The sequence below is a fragment of the Fringilla coelebs genome, assembly GCF_963513975.1.
Source record: "Fringilla coelebs genome assembly, chromosome: 6".
In the NCBI taxonomy this organism is placed as follows: Eukaryota; Metazoa; Chordata; class Aves; order Passeriformes; family Fringillidae; genus Fringilla; species Fringilla coelebs.
Window position 1 is genome coordinate 27,306,657 of NC_140034.1, and position 22,062 is coordinate 27,328,718.

Sequence of the window (22,062 nt, forward strand, 5' to 3'; positions counted from 1 at the left end):
CAGTCCACATCCTTTCCACCCTGCCTCTGGATCTCACCAGGTCTCAATCCTTTTGTCTGTATCCCACCAAAGTTTTTCCCAGATGGAAACTCTGCTCACAAATGCTTGCTGGCACATAAACACTGTATCTTTAAAAAGTATTTTCTATGCTCCCTATCTGAGTGTAATAGGAGTGTATGAAGGGTGCAAGTAACATGGCATCACCACTCCTGTGAAATGGAAATACGTGGAGACTTAGCTCTGCAGCAAACCTGCTTTTTGTCTGATGAATGAATGATGTGAGTTAAAGCTGCCTATTTCTTTGCAACAGTAAAAGCAAAGTAGGAGAGAAAATGTGATTCTATCAGCCAGCACACAATTTATATTCAGATGATTTAACTAGAATCTTACCTAATATGAACAATGACTAAAACTTCAATATTGACTCATTCAAATGAAAATATTTGTAAAAATAATACCCTTATTATTTGAGAATTATTTGGAATTTAAGATCTTTGAGTTTGGAAGTATCACATACAGCTTACTTATGAGGTTCATAATAAAAAGATTTCTGTGTTGTATTAAAACAGACAGCAGCACTCCCAGTTTTCTTGCAATATGTATTTCTATAAAAAGTTTATAAACTAAATTAATTGAATTTTTGCACAAAGTTGATATAGCATATGAATTTATACAGCAAAAGCTTAATACTCTTACCTATAAACATGTAACAAAATTAAGGATAACAACTGCTAGAAAAATACAAGGCATCTTTGCCATTTATGTTTAGAGTAATATATAGCCAGTTATAAGTTATTATAAAGTGCACAGCAAAAGCCCAATGAATACAATCCTTTCTGTGCTGCTCCATAACTTCTAGAAATTTTACAATCAGTAGTGGGGAGGTGGAAAAAAGGAAAACCCCAGATTGATAGGGAAAGTGCTGTTTTGTTTTCTACTATACACTTTATTTGCTAATGCCTTTATTTTCTAAAGAATGTTTGGAGTATGTTATTCACACCAGGATTCTGGAATAACTTGGTGAATTTCACATCATTTTAACCAAGTATGTGTGCATATAAATATATCAACATGACTAGGTATGTAATCAAATGAAAGCCTTTTTCAGGAAAACTATTCTTTTATCTTCAGAAAACCTCACACATCTATAAAGGTGTTTTTACTACCATTATGAAGTTGTGATTCTCTGACCTACTAAATCCAACTTAGTGTGTCTGCCTACTCTCTTCTTTTCTGACCATGTAATCTGATATAAATCCATTAGGTTTTTAAGTTTTGAGATACCTCTGGACTTGAATTTGAATGTTTTCAGTTCCCACTGTGTGGTCTCATTTAATCTCTTGGCCCATGTCTCTGTCTGGCTAATAACAACTTTGTCAAATCAAGACAGTACGAGGCAGCAGACAGGAAATATCTGGTTGTCAGTTATATTTGGAATATCACTGTTGACTTCAGTGGTGCAGAAAGCAGCAGTAGTAGCTAATATATTAGGATCCAGATTGTCAAAGAACTACTGTGCCTTAAATACCTTTAAAAGTCTGTGCCGAAAGAACCAACCAAATCGATCCACAGAAATCTGTGGGTAGAAGTTAAATGACTTTTGATATAAAATTTGCCAACCAGATCCAACAAACCCCCAACTAGTAAAAATAGACTCTTTCAGCTACAATCTGTCATATCTTTTCTTAAGCTGCCTGGCAATAATGGATGTTGCACAACAGGAGCGCTGAAAGTACTTTGTGTTATCAGCAGAACTCTTTCCAAAGATACAGAATTGTAAGCTACAGAAAGCTTATAGAAGGTAGTACCTTATATTTAAAGATTTTTTTTAGCTTCTAAGAAGGTATTTAACAAGTGTCAGAAAAAATGCCAGAGCTGTATTATTCCCTCTCAGTATCTGCTATTCTTAAGTGCACGATATGCAAAGCTTTGAACTTCAGGATGCTATATGCTTGTTGAAAATATTAACTGTTGGCCAAATTCTGCACTTCAGGATCAAGTCCAACTTCTAACAAGTTCACAAAAATCTTTGACTGATTACAGAAACAAAAAGTAGCCCTTCTTCTTTCCCTGTATCGTGATAGCATATATAAGAATAAAACATCTGTACTTTAGAGGGACCATTTCAATTTCATTATTTTTAGTTTCAAATAGTAATAGTGAACAGCAGATTTTTTATTGTTTAGAGTCCAAAAAGTCTTTACAGATGCCTCTAATAATATCAGGAACCATCTGCTCCAATCCTGTGAACTCCCTGGTGAAGAAAGTATGGGATTCTCTTGGTTCAGAAGCCATGTCTTTCAGATCATCCAAAGGTGCCCAGGCAACACCAACAGAGAAGACTGTTATTCCTACAAAAAGGAAATAAAAAGAAAGACCATTTTGCCTGCAGATACAAAAAAACCAGCCATTTCTACATTAATAAATCAATGTGGATTTGAAAAGCATGTTTCAACACCTGCAGTCTGTCGAAGATAATTAGATTTTGCCACTAAATACCAGGAATTAGATTTGTCTCAGGAAAAATCCTGAAGGAAATATGAGGTATCATAAGAGCTAATGTCTGAGTTGTTCCTATAGGGACACACAGGATTGTAGCAGCTACAGTGTCAGTCTTGAAACATAAGTAACACTGCGTAAAATGATTTTGAAAGTAAGTTTGGTTCCTTTGTGTATACTTAGTGTCTTTACATGCTCATGCTTCAAGCATCATCAGCTCAATGAGCATTTTGGCCACAACTGCTTATTCCCTTCCTAGATGATGATGGAGCTACTTGGTTTATTATTGGCTCTACTGTTTGGGAAAATGAGACTGGGTATATGTTGATCCCTAAGGTGCCATAAGTGAGTCTAGTCATACCTGGCTCTGTATCACTGGTTCCTGAGGTTTTTTTCACCCTAATGGGAAACAGTTCCTAGGGGGAACATTACATTTTGCTGAATTCAAAGTATGATACTTTGCAAACTTTAAAATCTTCACATTTGCAGCGCAACAGAAATAGGATGGATCAACTCCCACCGCCTTTCAAAACGCACAATTTACCTGCTTTTTGTGCAGCTGCAGCAGGTCCTCTAACATCATCATAAGACTGCCCATCAGTCAGAACAACGAGGAAATTCTTGTTGGGTCCATCTCTCACCGGCCCGAACACGTTCCTGGTTGTGAAGGAGATGGCATCGCCGGTGGCCGTGCCCCCGCTCATGTACTGGATGCTGCGGATGGCCGACAGCACCTTGTCCTTGGTGGCGAAGTCGGTGAAGCCGAACTCGGTTCTCTGGTCGTAGGTGAACTGCACGGCTGCCACCTTGGAGCCGATGTCAGAGATCTCAAAAGCTTTGGCCACGTTGCTCACGAACTCGAGCACCAGGCGGAAGTTGCTCTCTCCGATGCTGCTGGAGCCGTCGATCAGGAAACCGATGTTGACGGAGTTGTAGCAAGTCTTGCTACACAGCATCTGCTCGTGCGAGCACAGTTTTTGGACAAGAGGTTTGACGTATTTGGTAGTACCAAACCAGGTGGGCATTTGGTAAGAGAAGAAGCCATTGTTTCGACAGACAGCCTGTTTGAAAACATAAAGGGAGCGGGTGAATGCCAACTGAGCTGTTCAATGGATGATACTCATCCATTTCTTTCAAAAGCAGGTTAGAAATTAAGCCTCATGGTGGGAGATTGGGATGGGTTTTTGTGTTCTTGTCTTCAAAGAAATTGAAACAGCTGCACTTGCAGTCAATGTAAACCATAGAGCAGCTTATTTTATCCAGTAATAAAGCCAACCCTGCCCCCCCAAACTCTGAAAGTTTCCAAATAATTTAGCTTTATTCACAAGAAGTGCAACAACTGAAAAATTGTAATTTTGTTTTGTGTATGTGAACAAAGTCATGATTCTAAATAGCCAAAGAATTGAAATTTCAGTGTTTTTGCTTATACACTGAAAATTAGTCTCTGTGTTTTCCCTTTGAACTTGGTGAGACCTTTGGATTTTTAATCTATAATGTGTCACAAACACAGAATTGGGTAGAAATATAGCTCCAGGTCGTTCAGAGTAAAATGTCTTTTCCCCTAGCTTCCATCAGATGCATGTGAAGTACAAGGCAACTGAAAAAGGGGTTAAATTCAAAATCAGCTCTCCAACGAATCCAGCTAAGATCAAAATGCAGAAGGGAGGACAGGCCTCAGCCACTTGAGGTCATGTCTTTCTGTGCCTGTACAGGGACAGACAGTGATAGTACAAGGCAAAGAGATCTCCTAAAACAGGAGAGATCTAGAGTAGATATTAGGAGGAAATTACTCAGAATAGTGGAGGCCTCTTCCCCAAAAGTGTTCAAGGCCAAGCCTGAGCTACCTGGTCTATTGGGTGGCATCCCTGTCCATGGCAAGGGGGTGGGAACTAGATGGCCTTTAAGGCTCTTTCCAACCCAAACCACTCTACGGTGCTTCTGCCTGCAATACCTCTGGGGTCAGCAGCTAGATATCTTGTCCCTAGAAGAAAAAGAGCTTCATTCTGTTCATGCCATTTCTGCTGAAATTAGACATCTACAACCTCCCTGTGGAAAGTGACTGGTTTTCTCACTGCAGAGTAAGTAAAGACCGACTGATCGGAAAGCTCATGTGAGAGTAGGTGATTGGTATTTGAATTCCTGCTCTAACTCAAAAGGAACAAGATCCAAAACTCCACTTACAAGATCAAAGTCTTGTACACAGACTTGCTAGGATGTGTTTTTCCATATTTTCTGTCCTCTTAGTAGTGAAAGTAAGTAAACAATTATCCACAGAGCCGGTAAGAAATAAGCACCTCCCTGTCTGCCCTTTTGGGAGAGAGAATGTATCACATCAGCATGGCATTGCTTTGGCACATTCAGCCGTACCTGAGACAGGGGAATTTCCTGCTCTGAGAGTCTTCATGCAATTACAAGTTCCAGGAGCTACTTGGCCGAGCTTCTGAACTGGGAGGACAATGGTACCTTTGTGTGGCCCCTTTAGCAAGGAAAAATCTCCAGTGTTTCTTTAACCTTCCTTCTGCTTGTCTTTTAAATCACTTATGAGCAGGTATAATTTAATCAGCTGGTTTGAGAGAATATTTTTATGTCTATACATGTATCTGAGTTATTATATATACATATATTAGTTCATTAGAATTTTACTGTAAATTCTCCAGAATTATATTCATGACTGAAGACCAAACAATGACATTTTTTCTTACTTTGTCCACAAAGCCAATGTCTTGTACCATTCCCAGCTCCTCTGTTGTGGGTTTTGCCACAGACACAATGAACACGTTGACTCCAAATTCTCTGGCCACTATGCCAGCTTCTTCTAGATCATCTGAGGGCCAGCCATCCAGAAACACTACAATGATCTTGGGAATTCCCTTCCGTGCTCCATTTTCCAAAGAGAAGAATTTCTGAGCTGTGTACTTCAAAGCTTTGCCTTGTTTTGAACAGGAAAAGAACATGAAGAAATAATGCATACAGGATTTATGTTATAACTACAGGACTAAACCAGTGTAGCATTGAATTGGTGCCCCAGGAAATTTGATAATAATGAGGCTTGAGCAACCTCCAAGTTAAAAACTAATGATGTCAAATCAACATCCCTCCCCCACCAAAAAACCCCACAGATAAAGCTGAGGTGGAATTCCCTGAGATGTTTTTTTGCTCATGGGTCCAGTTTCCTGCTAGGAAGTAGGTATATTAGTACCTGACAAATGGATTGGAAGGAAGAAAGTTTGGGAGCTACCTAAATTTAGCTTGTGAAATGCAACATAATTAGATGCTTAGTTTCAATGTCTGGTTGGTTTTGTCTGTGATAATTTATTTTCTTCAGGGAGCCCTGCTTTCCTGGGAATGGCTGAACACCTACTTACCCATGGGACATGGTGAATGATTTCCTTGTTTTGCTCTGCTTATGTGAGTGGCTTTTGGTTTCCCTAATGAATTGTCTATCAATCTACAGATTTTCTCATTTTCCTCTTCCCAATTCTCCCCCCATCCCACCAGGGTAAAGTGAGCCAGCAGCTGCATGGGCCTTGGTTGCTGGCTGGGGCTAAACCCCGATGTCTTCTCACCACCACTTACTCCTTACTCCTAGTCTAACTCTTTAATTAGCCACCCAACAAGAAAGAAACACTAAGCCTTTTATGAATTTGTCTCAAGATATCATCCTGTTACTAGTGAAAAGTCAATTACTGTTACAATGCAGGAAGCACTTCTACAAGTATAAACACTTGTACACTAATTAAATGTGTAATAAGCATGCCCAACTTCTAGAAATTAAATGTGAGGTGTGACAGTTCTAGTGGAAAATCACTGAACCTGATTAATGTAAGTGTGGCATCTAAAACACTTCCTAACCTATGTGAGTTATAGGAACTTCAACATTTACACACACACATATACATATATATATTAAAAAAATACTTAAAGAAGTAATTTCTGTTTTAGGGGGAATATGAGCTCACCTGTATTGGAATTGCCTCCTCTGAAGCCTAATTCCTTTATGGCAAACAAAACTTCTTTTGTAGCAGTAAAGTTTTTAAGATAGAATTCAATTTTTGGATGTTCACTGTGGAAAAACAAAACAGAGTAATAAGGTTCACTTTTCACACTGGCATTAGCAAGCTAAAACACGCTTGGAATGGTTTGCTCATGATAATATATGTTCTTCTCTGGATTTCAATACTAAAATGTAAGTATGCCTCTTGCTTAGTAAGTCTTGCAATCCTTAGCAAGAGGATAATTTATCCAGAATGGATAAATTAAGGACAGCCTGATTCTCATGCTTATCAAACAGCTGAAAACATTAGGTTGAAAATACATAAAGAAAAAGATTGAACATGCCAGACATTAAACTAAATGCATCTGTGCAACTAAAGATTGGCAGGTTTTCTACTATTTGTATGACAAATACCTTCCTTATAAAAAATTCCTGTGAAGGGCAGTTTGAGTGTTTTGATTTGAGAAGTTCAAGGTATGTTAGCCACTGACTAAGAAATTAAAGCCTTTAAGTATTCTGTCTCCAGATTTTATTTTTAATTTGCAGTAGAAAGAAAAAACAAGTGACTTGTTGCAATTTGAAAAATATCAGCTGTAATATTTTATCAAAGATAAAATATTTATTAAATATTAACATATAGATCAGGTAAGAGCAGGTTTTTGTTTTGTACATGTACATAGCCATTACTGTGGGACTATTTTCTCTACAATTTTTAGAAACTGGCATCTCTCCTTTGCAGGGTGTTTCCTGCTGTTCTACTAAGATGAGATGCAAAGCTACAGGAGAGGGGCTGTGAAAAATCCAGCTGCTCTCTAGTCAAATATCAAATATCAGAGACAGAAGATATTCAAATTTGTCATGTCCTCTCACATACACATCTCAGTGTAGCACAGAGCAAACAGTGCCACAGTTCAAGAGCTCCTTTCCCTTGCCATTCATCAGCCATTATTGAGTGATACTGTTCTGCAAAAGGAGAAGTGATATGTTAATCGGTTCCTCTCATCAATTCCTTCATTACATTTTGTGTAGATCTGTTCTTACCTGGCCTGTACAACCCCAACATGAGGCCCTTCTGTTCCAATTCCCAACATTACAGCTACTTTTCCAACAAAGTTTTTCTGCAAGTTAAACCTTCGCTGGCCAATGTTGTAGCTTCCATCAATGAGAAAGGCAATATCAGCTTTACAGTCTGTGAACATCCAAAATAATTATACTTATTAACACCAAATTAATGTTAGGATTCTGCTTTGCAGAAGTTAAATCTGTGTGTTCTTACCTTTGTTTCCAGCCTTTTTATCAAGAGTCTTCTTAGGTCTTTTACCTTCAGTGAAAAGAACAGCACAGATCATTTAAGAACAGATGAATGGACTGAGGTAAACCAGAAAAAGCTCTGACTCCAGAAATTACAGTACAATCTACCTGCAGTAGGAATTGTCACTCATTTTAATTAATAAACCTGTGCTACTACTGCTTTGCTCCTTGGACAATATTCTTGTTCAAATGAAACAGCTTAACCTTCCTTTCTACACCTGTCTGACTGATTACTGAGTTGTACAAAGCCAGGTGGATTTCTGTACCTCACCTTCCCAAGTGCTACTCTTTCTCAGTTAGCTGTACAATGGATTTTTAATGGTTTGGAAGCCAACCATGACTTAAACTGTAAACCAGGTGGCCTATTCACAAACAACATCAAAGTCCAGCATTTACACAGCACTAACCTTCATAAAAAGGGTTTAATGCAGCATTTTCTGTGGTGAAATTCACATAACAACTTAATTTCTGTTATGCATGTCCTGACAGCACTCAGCTGTAAGAAGGAATGCATTACCTCTGTCATCTCCATCGCTTAAAAAGAATGAACATCACATGAGCCCATGAAGTCTTACCTTCCTCTGAACATGAGCTTAAAAAGAATTAACATCACCTGAGCTCATGAACTCTTACCTTCCTTATCTCTATTACTTTTTTTTTTTTTTTAAGGAATGATTTTTGAATTTTCACGACCATTAGTGAGATCAGAGTCAATCTCCAAGATTACGATTCCTCTTTTTTTCTGGTGAAAGAGACTGCAAACCCAGATACTGCAGCTGTTTTCTTCTTCAGAATTAAAGGAGTCTGATGAACACATTCTCTCAGCCAGGGACTTGCACAGTGCAGTGCTTCCCCTCTGGAGGGGACGGGCTCCCCTTGCTGAGGGATCACGCACCTGTAGAGGGACGGGCTGTCGACACTGATCGCCCGACTGCTTCAAGTGCTGTGCTCTTGGTACCTGCTAAAAGGAGAATACTTTTATTGGGTTTTAGTGTATTTAGATGAAGATACAAGTGCTTGAAGAATTACTGTAATTTCTTTGTCATCTGCCATTAGCTACTCTGGGAGAAGGACACGAGCCTAGACAAACCTTTGGTGTAATCCAGTATTGCAGTCCTTGTTTTACAGGTAATTAATTTCTGCATTTGAAACAACAGCAGCTGATGAGTAATTACAGCATATATATCTGATGAGAGGTTTTGAGCTGTAGTAGCTATTATTTCCAGCAGATAGAGAGAGGACTTGATTTCACCTTCACCCTCACCAAAAGCACCTCTAAGTTCTTAGCTAGCAACTTGCAATGAGCACTATACAAGGAATACTAGTATCTTAGAGAGAGTAGGCTGAATTTTAGCTGTGGAAACATAAGAACACATTCCAAAGATCTGCTTCACAAATCTTCTATGCCAGCAAACACCCGCTTCAGTATTTTTGAAACCACAACCAATATGTTTCTGCATAAGATTTTGTGAGGGTGGTTTAGCCTCACCTGGGAGGCAAGGTATGGCAACTGGTTTGCAATTAGGCAATTAACAATTAACAACTACCTCAACAATGGGGACAGAAACTTCTGGATTAAGCCACTACATTGCTCTGTAGCTTAATGACCACACCACATGTAAGTTGATGTTATTACTATTTTTGGAGGGTCAGTTTTCTCTTTACATGGAATGCTGCACAAGGTGTTTGACTAAGTGCTGCTGCCTGCACAAATGCAGGCAGAGAGAGAGAAGGGATAAAATAAAAAAATGTCTGGAAGTGGCAGGAGGACTGGACTGCAGTGGCAGGATCAAAGCATTGACTTTGATCAGCTTAAACTGTCATGGAACTGTCAACTGCCTGCTATCATGTCATTATATTCCAAATAACTGACCCATCTTTATGTGTCAGCTTCTGCTACAGACTAGCTACTCTAGCTGGAATAGTTTTTATTTAGGTAATTGAGGGAAAACGAAGTTAAAATAATGAATTAGAAGTGAAAACTTCTGTTGCTAAACAATCACTGTCTTTATGCATGCAGAAGCACTGAGGAAGTGTCCCATGGTTCTGCCAGAACTTCAAATACAGTTTGCAAAACAGTAAGTGTGATCCACCTACCAGTCACTGAGAAAGATGAAGCCCATCTAGAGAGCACCTGAGACTGGATCCCATTAGCATTTACAGCAGGGTAGTTTTCCTGTCCTGGGAGAGTCTGTACCCTTACAGCTCCTCCTGTGTTGGTAATCACCCCACTAAGGTTGAAAAAGAGTTGGTATAAATCAGACATTTTAGTCACAAGAAAATGCCATACAGGTAATACCATCATTAGAATTTTTGTCACCAGCCTTGTCAAAAAGATTCAATAGAGGCAGGCAGTTGTGTTCAGGCTAGAACAATCTGTAAGGACTTTAGAGGAAACTATTCCACAGAGCATCACACAGATTTATGTTAAATAGTCAGGAAAGTCTAAAATTCTGGCACTTAGACTAATGCAGAACAGTGATGCTTCAGGCCATATCAATTCCTAAGTGACAATAAGAAACACCAGAACTGTCAGATCTTTTTTATGTGAAAAAGAGAATAACTGAAAGAACGGTTATTATTTTTAGAAGTCAAAGTAGTACTTCTCTAAGAGGGAGCAAAACTTGATGCCTTGCAGTACCTGGGCAGGTACAGCTCTGTGGGAGACAAGCAATCATTTCACAACTATTTAAACACAGCAATGTGTGCCTTTGTGTTTAGTTTTTGATTCTGTTTGGCTCCCTGCTTGAAAAGACAACCTGGCCTAACCTGATTTAACATATTGTGAAAGTAAAATAATCAAGACCAGAGTTTAGAAAACATTACATATGTTTCTGATACTATGAGATCTGAATATCTGTGGTAAAGGCAACTTCCACATAAAATTCTATTTGGAACAGCATTAAAAGACATTCCTTCTTCATGGATGTGACTTGCATTTCTAAATTGAACTATGATTATACACATTTAATTCTAGTAGCTTGGAATAGTTTCAAAATATACAGATATATTCTCATCTAGGAATACTTTATAGAGTACATAGACAAAGAAGCTTTGGTAAAGTTACCCTAAATTAATTTAAAATCATATTATAAATTAGCAAATACAAACAGCACTTTATAGTTCTTCAAAAAAAAAACCAGTGAGATAAAAATCAAACTAGAGCCATTAATTGGTTAGTTTTAAATGACAGGAAAATTCAGTAAGTCAAAATTATCTTTGAGAAAAATGACACACAAATGTACTTTGAATATTTCAATCTACTTAGAATATAAATTTCTTCTCCAGTACCCGGTTCTCTTAGGCATTCAAGCCTTCACAAGTGTCTCAGTCTTAATAGATAAGGAAGTGTGTCAAATAGAATGAAACAGTTACTATTTTAATCTTGTACTTGCAAATTTAGTGAAGATACTTTGGGCTTACATCAGCAAACCTGATCCATGCCCATGTTAGCTCCTAAGAAGAGCTCAGGATCTCTTCCTTGTTGTTGTGGTTGTAGACTGACAACAATAAGAAGTAATTAAATTTAATTGAAAATTCTAGAGGAAAATAATAATCTACCTAGTCTCCACTAGGAGAATTTGGAAGCTTTACGGTGAAGATGGAGTAGATTTATTTTCTCCCTATCTACTTGCTGAAAATACATGATTCTGTATTTGAGCACAAGTCAAAGTACCCTGCTGCCTTCTGAAGATAAACAGTTTCCATACAACAGCTCTGCTACTTTCAGTGCAAGTGGGAGCTGATATCATAGGTGAATGTAACGTGACCTGTAGCCTGATGAAAGTTACTCCTTCTTTCTTGCCATTTTTTCTGTAGGTGACTTAACAGTTTAAGGTCATCTTTTACAACCTGATCAGTTTTACCTGGGATATTTCTTCAGGCAGGGCTACTCAGAGTGTGTATTTATATCTGCTGATGGGGAGCAAACCATATATTGCCAGTTCACCTTTGTGTTCTGAACCAGACTGGCAAATTCCTTTCTGCAATGACTTATGATTGACTTTAATAAAAAAGATTAATCCTCTGTGGGTCTGCAATGGTTTTTAAAGAGTGAAGAAGTGCCTCTGCATTCCTGCCTCTGACTTATGTCACTGCAATCTGCTTTGCTTTTCACTGCTGTGCTTTGCTCCTGTGTGAGTGACTTGCATGCCATGGCTGCTTTGAATGAACTGGAGCTCAGCAGATTTTCCAGGAACAGCTTTCACTTCCCTACTCATTATGTTATGTGCTACTGCCAGTGCTGCTTAACAGGGGCTTTATGCAAAAGCTGACAGTCCATTCTCTTGCCTGGCTTGTTAATGAACAACCTGTAATTCATACCTAAATGGTATTTTTCACTCAAAAATGGACACAAACAGAAAAGCAGATACACACAAGGCAGCAATCCTTTACCTCACTGCAAAACAGCTTGTGAAAGAATGTGTACCGGTCAAGGGTAGCAGAAAGGTCTTATAAAACTAAAACACACTTAAAAATCAGCTAAAACATCCTTAAAAATCTGAACTGAAATCAAGATAAATCACCACATTAAATGCAAGGTTTCTAAGATCCCCATGCACTTCCTCAGTGTGCAGGAACTGTTTCTTTGCACTATTGGAGAAAGAGATACAGAGTCTTGCTGAATTTTGAATGAATTTTTCAAGGCATCTACACATCAAAACTGATGCCTAGACCACAAAGAGTGTTCTGGCCATGGGAGGTGAGCCTTTGAGATGTAACTGCAGTCCCTTTATCCTCAGGGACTTTAGGCAAGACAGCTGAAATGCCTGATTTCCCATCTTTCCTTCCTACTATCACCATCTGCAAACTCCTCCCAAATCACCAGCCTTTCTCCATCCCCCCAGGAATTATCCTCCTTGTCTCCAAAGCAGTGTTCTCTGCTGCTGACTGCCATCAGTCACTGATACTCAGCCACTCAGGATTTCATGCCAGTATCCTCTGGACCCCTAAGCTGTGTTCTTTCTTCTTCTTTTCTTTCTCTGCACCCCTATTGCTTTTGGCAGGAAAGAGGGTCAGCAGCAGAAGCAGGCATGATACCAGAATTTCCCAGGGATCTACAGCTGCTCAGAAATCCCACTGGCCAGACAGCCTTTGTGCAATGCTCTCCTAGCAAACACTGGGGCAGCTCAGGGGCCTTTGTGCTGACGGGCACTTTGTGGCCAGCTGGGTGATGCCATGATATGCTTTTGTTAGACTTGAGTTCTGGGACCCCAGAGCTTAATGAGGACTGCTCTCACCCTCTGACATGTTAGGGAGGTTATGGAAAAATTTACATGCCTATTTAACATCTAAATATTACCACATTGGGTTAGGTCTCCATTTAGTGGAATTGGCACTGGAACAGAACTGCACAAGCTGAGAACCTAGTCCTTCATTTGACCTTCTGATTATTAATCCAATTAATCACTCAGTGGTAGATTTAACTCAATTCTTCATGCCTACATAGTGTCACAGCCTGGTAGGAGGTTCTCCATTCTTCCCTCAGCAAATAAATCTTTTATCCTTCTGCCCAGAAAAAGAATAATATTAAATAAATATTTTGCTTCCTGAGAGTAATTACACATAAAATGAGAGAAAAAGCCAAATATAACAAGCCAAAACAAGCAGAAAGATTATTCATCTGTAGTACACAGAATTATTTGTAGCTGATTTCTGCTAAATTATTTTCATGTATTACATAGTATTTTCTTGCATTAATAACTGCCTCAAAGTAATGGAACTACTCATAGGACTAAGCATGGTTTGATTTATAAGAAATTAAGGACTCCAGCTTCAATGTAGATCCAGCATGCAAACTGAAGTGTATGTGGAAGAGAGCCATGCTCACACAACCACTTGCAGCTGAAGAAACTGAATGAGCCCTGCTCCCAGGACTGATGATTCCTGAAATGCTGGGTGGTTGTCTGACACAGGGCCAGGACCCAGCAGTGCTAAAGGTGCAGAGCTATCTGCACTCACCAGGCATGAAATGGAGGGTACACCTGGTTTGAAACAAGCTTTTACTTCAGGGATTTGGAAGAAACTTACAGAATTTTCAAAGCACAGATCTACTTATGTCACAATAATGGCAAACTCCAATCACCTATTGGGAATGTCTTCTTGAAGTTTCTTTCATGCCAATATGGATTTTAGAAATTGCAACACGGGGCAAGAAGGAGCAAGTATCTTCTATGTTTTTGTTGGATTTTGCAGCCTGCACTGAAATTAGCTGAGAACTAAACAGCTATTGTCTCTTCTTCATTCATCAATCCTTTTTTACCAGGACTAGTTATGGCTGTTGACAGTCGCAGCAAAGCTACCAAAACATTCTCATGTAGCAACTTCTGTTCTGAGAATGAAAAGCCAGCAGAAACAATAGCCCCCAACTTAAAGGCAGTCTTCAGAAACAGCACTTTTCCTAAACAAATAATTCTTCACCTTTAGTCTGCTTTTTCAAAACCCCTTACTACAGTCTACCATACTGAAAGATTTGAAGAAGATTAATTTAAATCCAATCTGAAAGACAGATTACAAGGGCGAGTATATTTGAATCTCTTCATCACTATCAGAGCCCTCATTATTCTCACAATGTCTGTGGAGAGAGACTGTCAGATGCAGGATGTACAAAAAGGGTTGCATATTTCACAAGAAGTACGATTTATATTGTCTCTTATAGCATGGATTTTTCTACAGCCTCACATTTCTGGAGGCTGGAGAACAGTAGTACATGTGGTCTATAAGGTACAAACTTGGGTGCAGAGCTAAGTGATACATCATAAAAGAAAGCTTGTGCTTTATTATCTAGGGGAAGACTGTGCAAATAATAGAAAGAAATACCCCTCTGCCATTTCTTGTACCTCCTCCTTTTGCAGAAGTATTTCCCAGCTGTGACAGAGCTGAGCCCCAGCAGCTTTTGTGGTGGGACTTTGCTAACAGTCAGTCACTGACAGCCTGGCATGGGAGGTTCAAGAATGCTGCCTGGTTGAACTGCTCAGGAACTACTGTGACTTCTCAAAATATTTAAGTCCTTAATCTCTTTAGAAAAAGGTCTTGACAGCAAGACCTTTTTTCTCTTTAAAGACATCTTTGGCAAGAAATGGAATGTTAAAATAAATGGCTACATCACAAAATACAAACATTGCCTCAGGAAAAAAAAAAAAAAAGACAATGGAAAGAAATCTCAGTTTTCCTCAGTTCAAAAAAGAAAAAACAATAAAAAAAGCAAATCCAAAGTCACTACCTGTGTTTGATCTAGACATTCTTCACAAACTTTTTTTATATACCTTCGCTAGGAAGAGTGAAGAATTGAAGAGTAATTTTTTTTAAACACCCATAAAGACTCTTAAAACACACTAAATGGAGACCTTAATTCTTTTTACAGAAGCATCAGAAGGAAGCCTATCTAACAATAAAATACACATGGAAACATGTAAATATGAGACAAACTCTTCAGCTTTAAAAACAAATAGAAACAGACCCCCATGATACCTCCCAAGCTCCTTCTAACTCCTCCTACGATACCTTAGCCTCTAGATTCTTTTACAGCATTTGAGAAGTTCCAGAGTTTCTACTCAAAACCCCTCCTTAAGTCATTTAAAAAAAAAAACCAGTTCATTTTCGTTTACTTAGGAGTTTAAATACTGTACAAGAAACCCAAATTTTGGAAATCTTATTAAAAGTTATAACATTTTAATTGACACTTGAAGTAAGATTCTAGATAGTAATGACAGCCTCCTAAATATTAGTTAAAATGCTTGGCATGGGATTTTTTATGGCATTTAAAGTGTCAAGCAAGGAATGCTACCTCAAGAAAGTTTTATTTTCCTCATTTATCTTCTAGCCATTTATATTTCTGCAAAATTTTAAGTTTATAGTTGTGGGTATTTTAATGTAAAAAATACTCTGATAGCTGCAGCATCACATCAATATGTGCTGATAGAGCTTTCTTCTGTTGCTTGATGCTAGAAAAAATTGAAACCATTTTTCTTCCACTTCTTTTAAACAGTTTGTTTGATGGAAGACTTTAAGAAAGAACGTGAATCTGCTTTTATTCTTCAATTAGTGACTATTTATACTGTATTCTTCCATATCTACTAGTGATACAAGTGATTTTACAGCGAAAGACCAGCTGTGGACAATGCTGGGCCATATCAGAGAAAGCTGACAAAGCAGCTTTCAGGAACACTCAAACACAACTCAGGTAACTGGCAAGCTGCACAGACTTTTTTTATTTTTCCTTGTTTACTCTTCTCCCAGTGACATTCCTCTGGACCCAAGTCCAGAGAGATTTTTGCTCTAATGGGATCAAAAGGCCAAGACTTGTAAGTGTGGCAGAGACTATACAAACTCACTTAGCACGTGGAGTAGCAATGATCTGACTTACCTGTGTATGGCAGCTCCACAGACACTCGAAAGAGAGGCATAAACTCCATCCCCAAAGACATAAAATTGCCACAGAGGACAGTTTGCTGGGCAAAGGACATCTTCTGTCCCCTTTCTAAGGTCAAGTCCTCTTGTAAAGCACGTGATAGCAGTAGAAGCTAAAGAGAAAAGAAGAACTTTTGACCTGAAAATCTTAAGGGTTTGTTGTTGGGCTTTTTTTTTGTAATGTCTCTACATTTTTCCAAGTTTAAAGCAGCATCTGAATTTGAAATTAGGTACAATGCCTATAAAGAGGTCTTTGGAGATGACAAAGATACAGTTATGACAAGGAAGCACACACTTCAAAATTACTTATGGGAAAAAAAGTGGCAGGGAAAAAACTCCCATGAACAAACAACATTAAAATAATATCAAGGAACATTACACAAGGAAAAGTAATCCATATCTGTAAATTTAGTGCAGAAACAGAAGGGCCAGGGGAAGACCTTTGAGGGCTAACAGACCACAGATGCAGGTGGCAGTTTCCAAGGAAGAAACTAAATCTCTCTGCCATCCCCACAGAAATCTCCAGCCATAAGATATCTATGAATCACTTGGGAAATTCTGAATCTTCTCTCCAGTGGCATTCATGAAGCAAGTTGACAGCATCATTTCCCTTAGCCTCTTGCAATAAATCCTACTGAGGCCAGTGTTAAAAAAAAAAAATAAAAAAAAGAACATACATCTCGTTGCTCTAGTAATACAGTAACATCTAGAACATTGGTACCAGTTCATTACAGTGAAGGTTACATCATAATCTTTGCGCAGATGACTGCCAGATTCATACAGTGGAACAAAAGTTAATTATTCAACTGAGGCACATGCAGAACTCTGCCTTTTTTCAGAAGGTGCTCTCCAGGTTACCATCATTAAGCTTTCACTGTGCTTGCCTGTGTACAGTGAAGGTATGCAGACACAGATTAACATCAGTACACAATTTCCCTTGGCAAACTGGTGCTTTTTCTTTTGAAAACATTGAGGTCTTTATCCTGCACGGTGACTACCATCCTCCTACTACACAAGATAGCATAGCCCCTGCTCTGTTGCACAGCAAATTTGAGATCATTATCAGTTCTGCAGCACAAGTCCAACCCATGCCTGGCTCTTTATTCTGGAGCTCCTAAGGCACCTAGAAGGTGCAAGAACCTTCTCCAAATGCACCTGGAATACTGCCTTTGCACGGTGTTAAGATGAAAGCTGGCAGAGGCTGGCCAAGGTACCAGTGCATGCACCACAGCATTGTATGCCAAGGACTGGATGTTTCAGGGATCAGTGATCTGTCTCTCACCTACTTTTCTACCCACTGTTTTCATTCTTGCTGACTGAATGTGTTTCTTGACCCCAACATATGCTGCTTATAAATGAAAGCACTTGGAGCAGATGCTGTTCTTCATCAGGGGATGGAAAAGATGATACCTCCAGCTAATCTCACTGACTTTAGAGTTGAAATTATATACAATAGTCATTAATGCCATGTTAAAACAATGTTACACTACCTAATCATACCTTCCTGAAAAATTGTTGCTGCTATTTAGTATAAATATGGGACTTGTATATGCTGAATCTGCCTATATAGTTCAGATTAAGAAGAAAAGAAAGCAGTAAGCACTTTTTTATTTTTCCCTTCTCAAAATAATAAAAGTTGTCTACCTAGCAAGAATTATAGTGTTTTAATCTGATTCTCAAGTATTTTAAAAAATAAGAAAGTTTCTTTTAGGACTCAGTCTTACCTACTCACATCCTAGCCACGCTTAGTTTATTTAATTGCCTTAAAAACAAAAGATGGAAAAATCAAGCAGAATCAGTGCTTATACCTAGAAGCTCCATAATTTCATGGTCAAAAGTGCTATATTATTGGTATGCCAAAAAAACCTGATTTGCTTTCCTCTTTGTGTCCCCTAATCCTTTCATGGAAGTTCTACAAGTGTGCTTGCTAATTAATGGGCACTGAACAAGTAGTATCCACCAGCTGACACCTAGCAAGACATCAAAATCACACAGCAGCTGCAAGGCTGGAAATCCTTGGAGGAGTAATTGCAATAAGCACCACTGGTAATCTCTGCTCTCACAGCACTGCTTGTGCCTCTCACCCTGCAACATTTTTCCAGCCTCTAAAAGTGCAAGACACCACAGGAAGTTTTAACTCCTGTCGCTTCTAATGTAATGTACTTGACTGAATTCCTTGGCTGGCTGTGCATACAGAGACAGTAATGAGATGTGTCTAGCTAACAAACCCTGTATTGCTTGGAGATCTGCATTTCCCTCATCACCAGGTACTTACTAATTACTATCATGTGGCAGGCTTTTGCATAGCACAGAAGATGGGGGAAAAAAAAAATCTTTCTCTGTTTTCCCTGGCAATCAAAACACAGAAATCCATTGTAGTCCAGCCACAGGATTTTTCTGTACTGGCAGCCTAAAGACTGTCATGATCCTTGTCTCAGGCTTCCAAGGGAAGGGTGCACATTGCTGCTGTGTGAACTGAAGAGCTGACATGCTGGAGCTAGGGGATTTAGCAGTTCATACCTCAGCTGGGTCAGCACTGAGGTAAAAGGACATTGAGGAAAATAATGCTGTTAATTTAAAGCAACAATTTCATTTTAGTATTTTCTGTAGGTAAATACAGTTTTCTCTAAGCCATATCTCTAAAACAGAGACTAAGATTAGAAGTGTTTGATGAAATATCAAAATGAAAGCAACTCTTTTTGTTGACTACCAAAATTAAGACTTACAATATCAGCTCTGCAGAGTTTTTTGTTCTTCCCTGTTTGTTAATGCATCATCAGCTATCCACAAAACTTCAATGATTTCATTGCAAACATGAAAATGTATTAATGAGGTCAGAATACTAGAATATATAACATTGTTCTTTGACAGCTTACATGCTCATCATTCTCACAAATTTCATATATGATATTACTATAGGAATTGAAGAAGTGCTTGTTTTTGTTAGTCTATCCAAGATATTTCAACATGGCAAAAACTGCCAAAGAGCTGTATTTATATATAAAGTAACTGAGATAAAACCTGTATGTTTTAATCACTGTAATTGCAAGAGCAGTAGCAGTGGAGGCATTTCTTTCAATACATATGTGGAGCAATACTCTAAATCCAAGTATTTTTGGAAGAAATAAATATAAGTTTACAATTTACAGGAAAGGATTCACTTCTAGACTCCAACCATTCTGGACTGGTGAAGATGTGAGACCTATGCTCTGTTACATTTCAGTTAGGCTTCTAGAACCACAATAAAACAACGATCACCCCATTCTGTCAAGACACACACCCTTCAAGCTTCACAGAAACACACTACATCAGAGTACCCTACAAAAGCAAGGTACAAAGAAAATAAACTGTAATTCTTCCTGATTAAGGCTATATTTAAGGGTAGGGATGAACGTCTTCCATCATTGTTGACCTAAAAAAGAAAAAAAAAGCAAAGACTCACTTATCTCTTAAAACAACCATGTTTTCAATCATTCCATCAATTTCTATTTCTTAGTGCCTCTTGCCATGTACTCTGATTTTGCCATGAATAGCTGCCTCTTATGTCAATCTATAAAAGTTGTGACTTAAAGCAGTGGCTCCTGCTAAAAATTAAGTTATTCTAGAGGAATAAAACCCATAGGCAAAATCTGATCTTTTCTAATCTTGAAGCTTTCATGCATTGCTTCGTGGAAACAGTTTGTTTATGCAAAGGAAAAAAAGAATTGTATGTACATTATTACAAAATTAAAAATAGGGGTTCCTACAGGAAAAACAGCCTAATGAGTTGTAATATAGAGAAGTACGTCCCTATTATGCTTCCTATTCTTTTAGTATTTAGTATTTTTTTTTCAAAATAGAAAGACTTTAGGCCCTTTTTTACTCTGATGCTTCACACAAGCCTGTTTTTTTCTATCTTATGCAAGGACTATCAACAGGTGGAAAAAAAAAAAGACATACTAGTAAACCTACATTTCATATTTTGGAAAACATGCTCACAGAGTGCTCACTAATTGATGTAAATCTTTAGTACATATCCTGATCTGGACAGGGGCAATGGGAAGAGAAACCTGGTCAGGGCTATATAATTCATTTAAATCTGAGACCATGGCAGTGCTCACCCACCCGCACACAGCCTCGTGCGTGGCAACCCCAACTGCTGAACTTGGCAGCACTCCTATCCATTCCAGTGGAGTATAAAGAAAGTCTTGAGATGCTCCAAGATCTTCACAAACACTATGAGCCTAAATACAGCAGGTTCTTGAGGAAATTAATGCCCTTTCATTACTTTGTACAACAGAATTTAGGCACTTTTATAAAGGCAAGTTTCTAGTTCAATAACCAAATGCTGCTGAATCTAGGCTCAGAATAATGGTAAGAGGCAATATCTTACAAAAACTGTTTGCATTAATGATATTTTAGCTGGTTCCAGATACCTTCAGGTTACAGCAGCTTCTCCAGCCCTGAAGGAAGCATCCCAGAAAATATTCATTTGTTTCCTGCCAGACTGTCAGCACTTCATCTATAATGCACCTGCAAAGTAAAAAAGGGAAAGGAACTTGTGGGTTAGAGTAGGTTTTCCATTGCTGTGCATTTTTCCCCTTTTTTAGTCATAGCAATTCTGTAACAGATAGCTTTTATCAGTTTAGCACAAAAGAATTTTCCAAATCTTTGAATCAACACAAAATGAGCAGCAAATCCTGATTCCTAATAACTGAAATCGTTAACAACCACTCAGAAAAGCTTGGGGTCACTCACCTTCTGCAGGCCAGGCCTGCATGTGGAAACATGTTCTTCTAGAGGCTTCTATCCTCCTTTGGTGGAAGGTTCCACTGAAATGGGCAGACAAAGTGCTTGCGTCCTTCTGTCACAAATTTCTCCAACTGCTTCCCGTGGCTCCTGGTTCCCATGGATTTGTCCTGGTTCTAGGAGAGCCTGCTCTCCAGCAGCAAGGATGCAGTCCAACACAGGATGGTACAACAGGCAGTCCCTGCCATAGCCTGCTAGGCATCCTAAGCATGTTCTTTCGCTTTCCAGGTCGAAATAACGGCAGGGCAACTTTAAAATGTTTTTAATCAATTCCATGGTCTAAAATATGCCAGAAATCCTCAAATTGCCAAGCACTGTACGAGCGCCTCTATAACACACACAAACACACTCCCACTCACTCTTGCTACCGGCACTCCCCTCGATGGGGACACTTGTCACCGAGGCGCTGCTTCAGCCCGTGCCAGGAAGGAGTTTTCACCCCCGTCTGGAAGCGTTCCCAGACACGCTCCGTGCCCCTCTGCAGTTTCCCACCGGCCGGCTCCAAGCACCCTTCCCAGCGGCGGTGGCCCCGGGGCCCGTCCGCGCCCGGCGCGGGCTCCCCGCGCATCCCGGCGGGAGGCGGCCCCGGCCGGGCGCGCCGGGGAAGGGCCGAGCCGGTACCCGCGGCCAGGCGCCCCCCGGGCGGGGCGGGCCGGGCAGAGACGCTCCGAGGGTGAAACCCCCGCGGGATGTGGACGGGGAACAGCGGCCAACTCACCGGAGCCGTCGCTGCCGCGCACCGGGCCGGAGAGCAGGAAGGCGCCTGCGAACAGACAGGGAGTGGGTCGGGACGCTGCTCCGCGCCCGCCCCGCCGGCCCCGCCGCTGCCCGCGGTACCCACCGAGGAGCAGGGCCGAGAGCCACATGGCGGCACCGGGGCGCGCCCGCACCGAGGGCACCGCAGAGCTGAGCCCAGGAGAGCGGCGGAGAGCGGCGTGCCGGCCGGGTCACCGCTCCGCACCACACCACACCACACCGCGCCGTGCCGTGCCGTGCCCTGCGCGCTGCCCCGCACCTCCGCCGAGCCGAACAGCCCACGGCAGCCACGGCTCCCGCTTTAA

At 39.9% G+C, this 22,062-nt stretch overlaps 1 protein-coding gene across 1 annotated transcript; it reads right to left on the minus strand.

The window, feature by feature from the left end:
• Positions 1–2,175: 2,175 nt before the first annotated feature.
• COCH (cochlin) lies at positions 2,176–21,867 on the minus strand (the record flags this gene model as incomplete). Its single annotated transcript, XM_084208078.1, has 11 exons — positions 2,176–2,351; positions 3,044–3,560; positions 5,202–5,428; positions 6,459–6,562; positions 7,535–7,682; positions 7,770–7,814; positions 8,700–8,765; positions 9,902–10,035; positions 16,170–16,326; positions 21,720–21,764; positions 21,843–21,867. The coding sequence occupies 11 exons, from the start codon at positions 21,865–21,867 to the stop codon at positions 2,176–2,178; spliced, it is 1,644 nt and encodes a 547-aa protein (XP_084064204.1).
• Between the last annotated feature and the right edge of the window lie 195 nt (positions 21,868–22,062).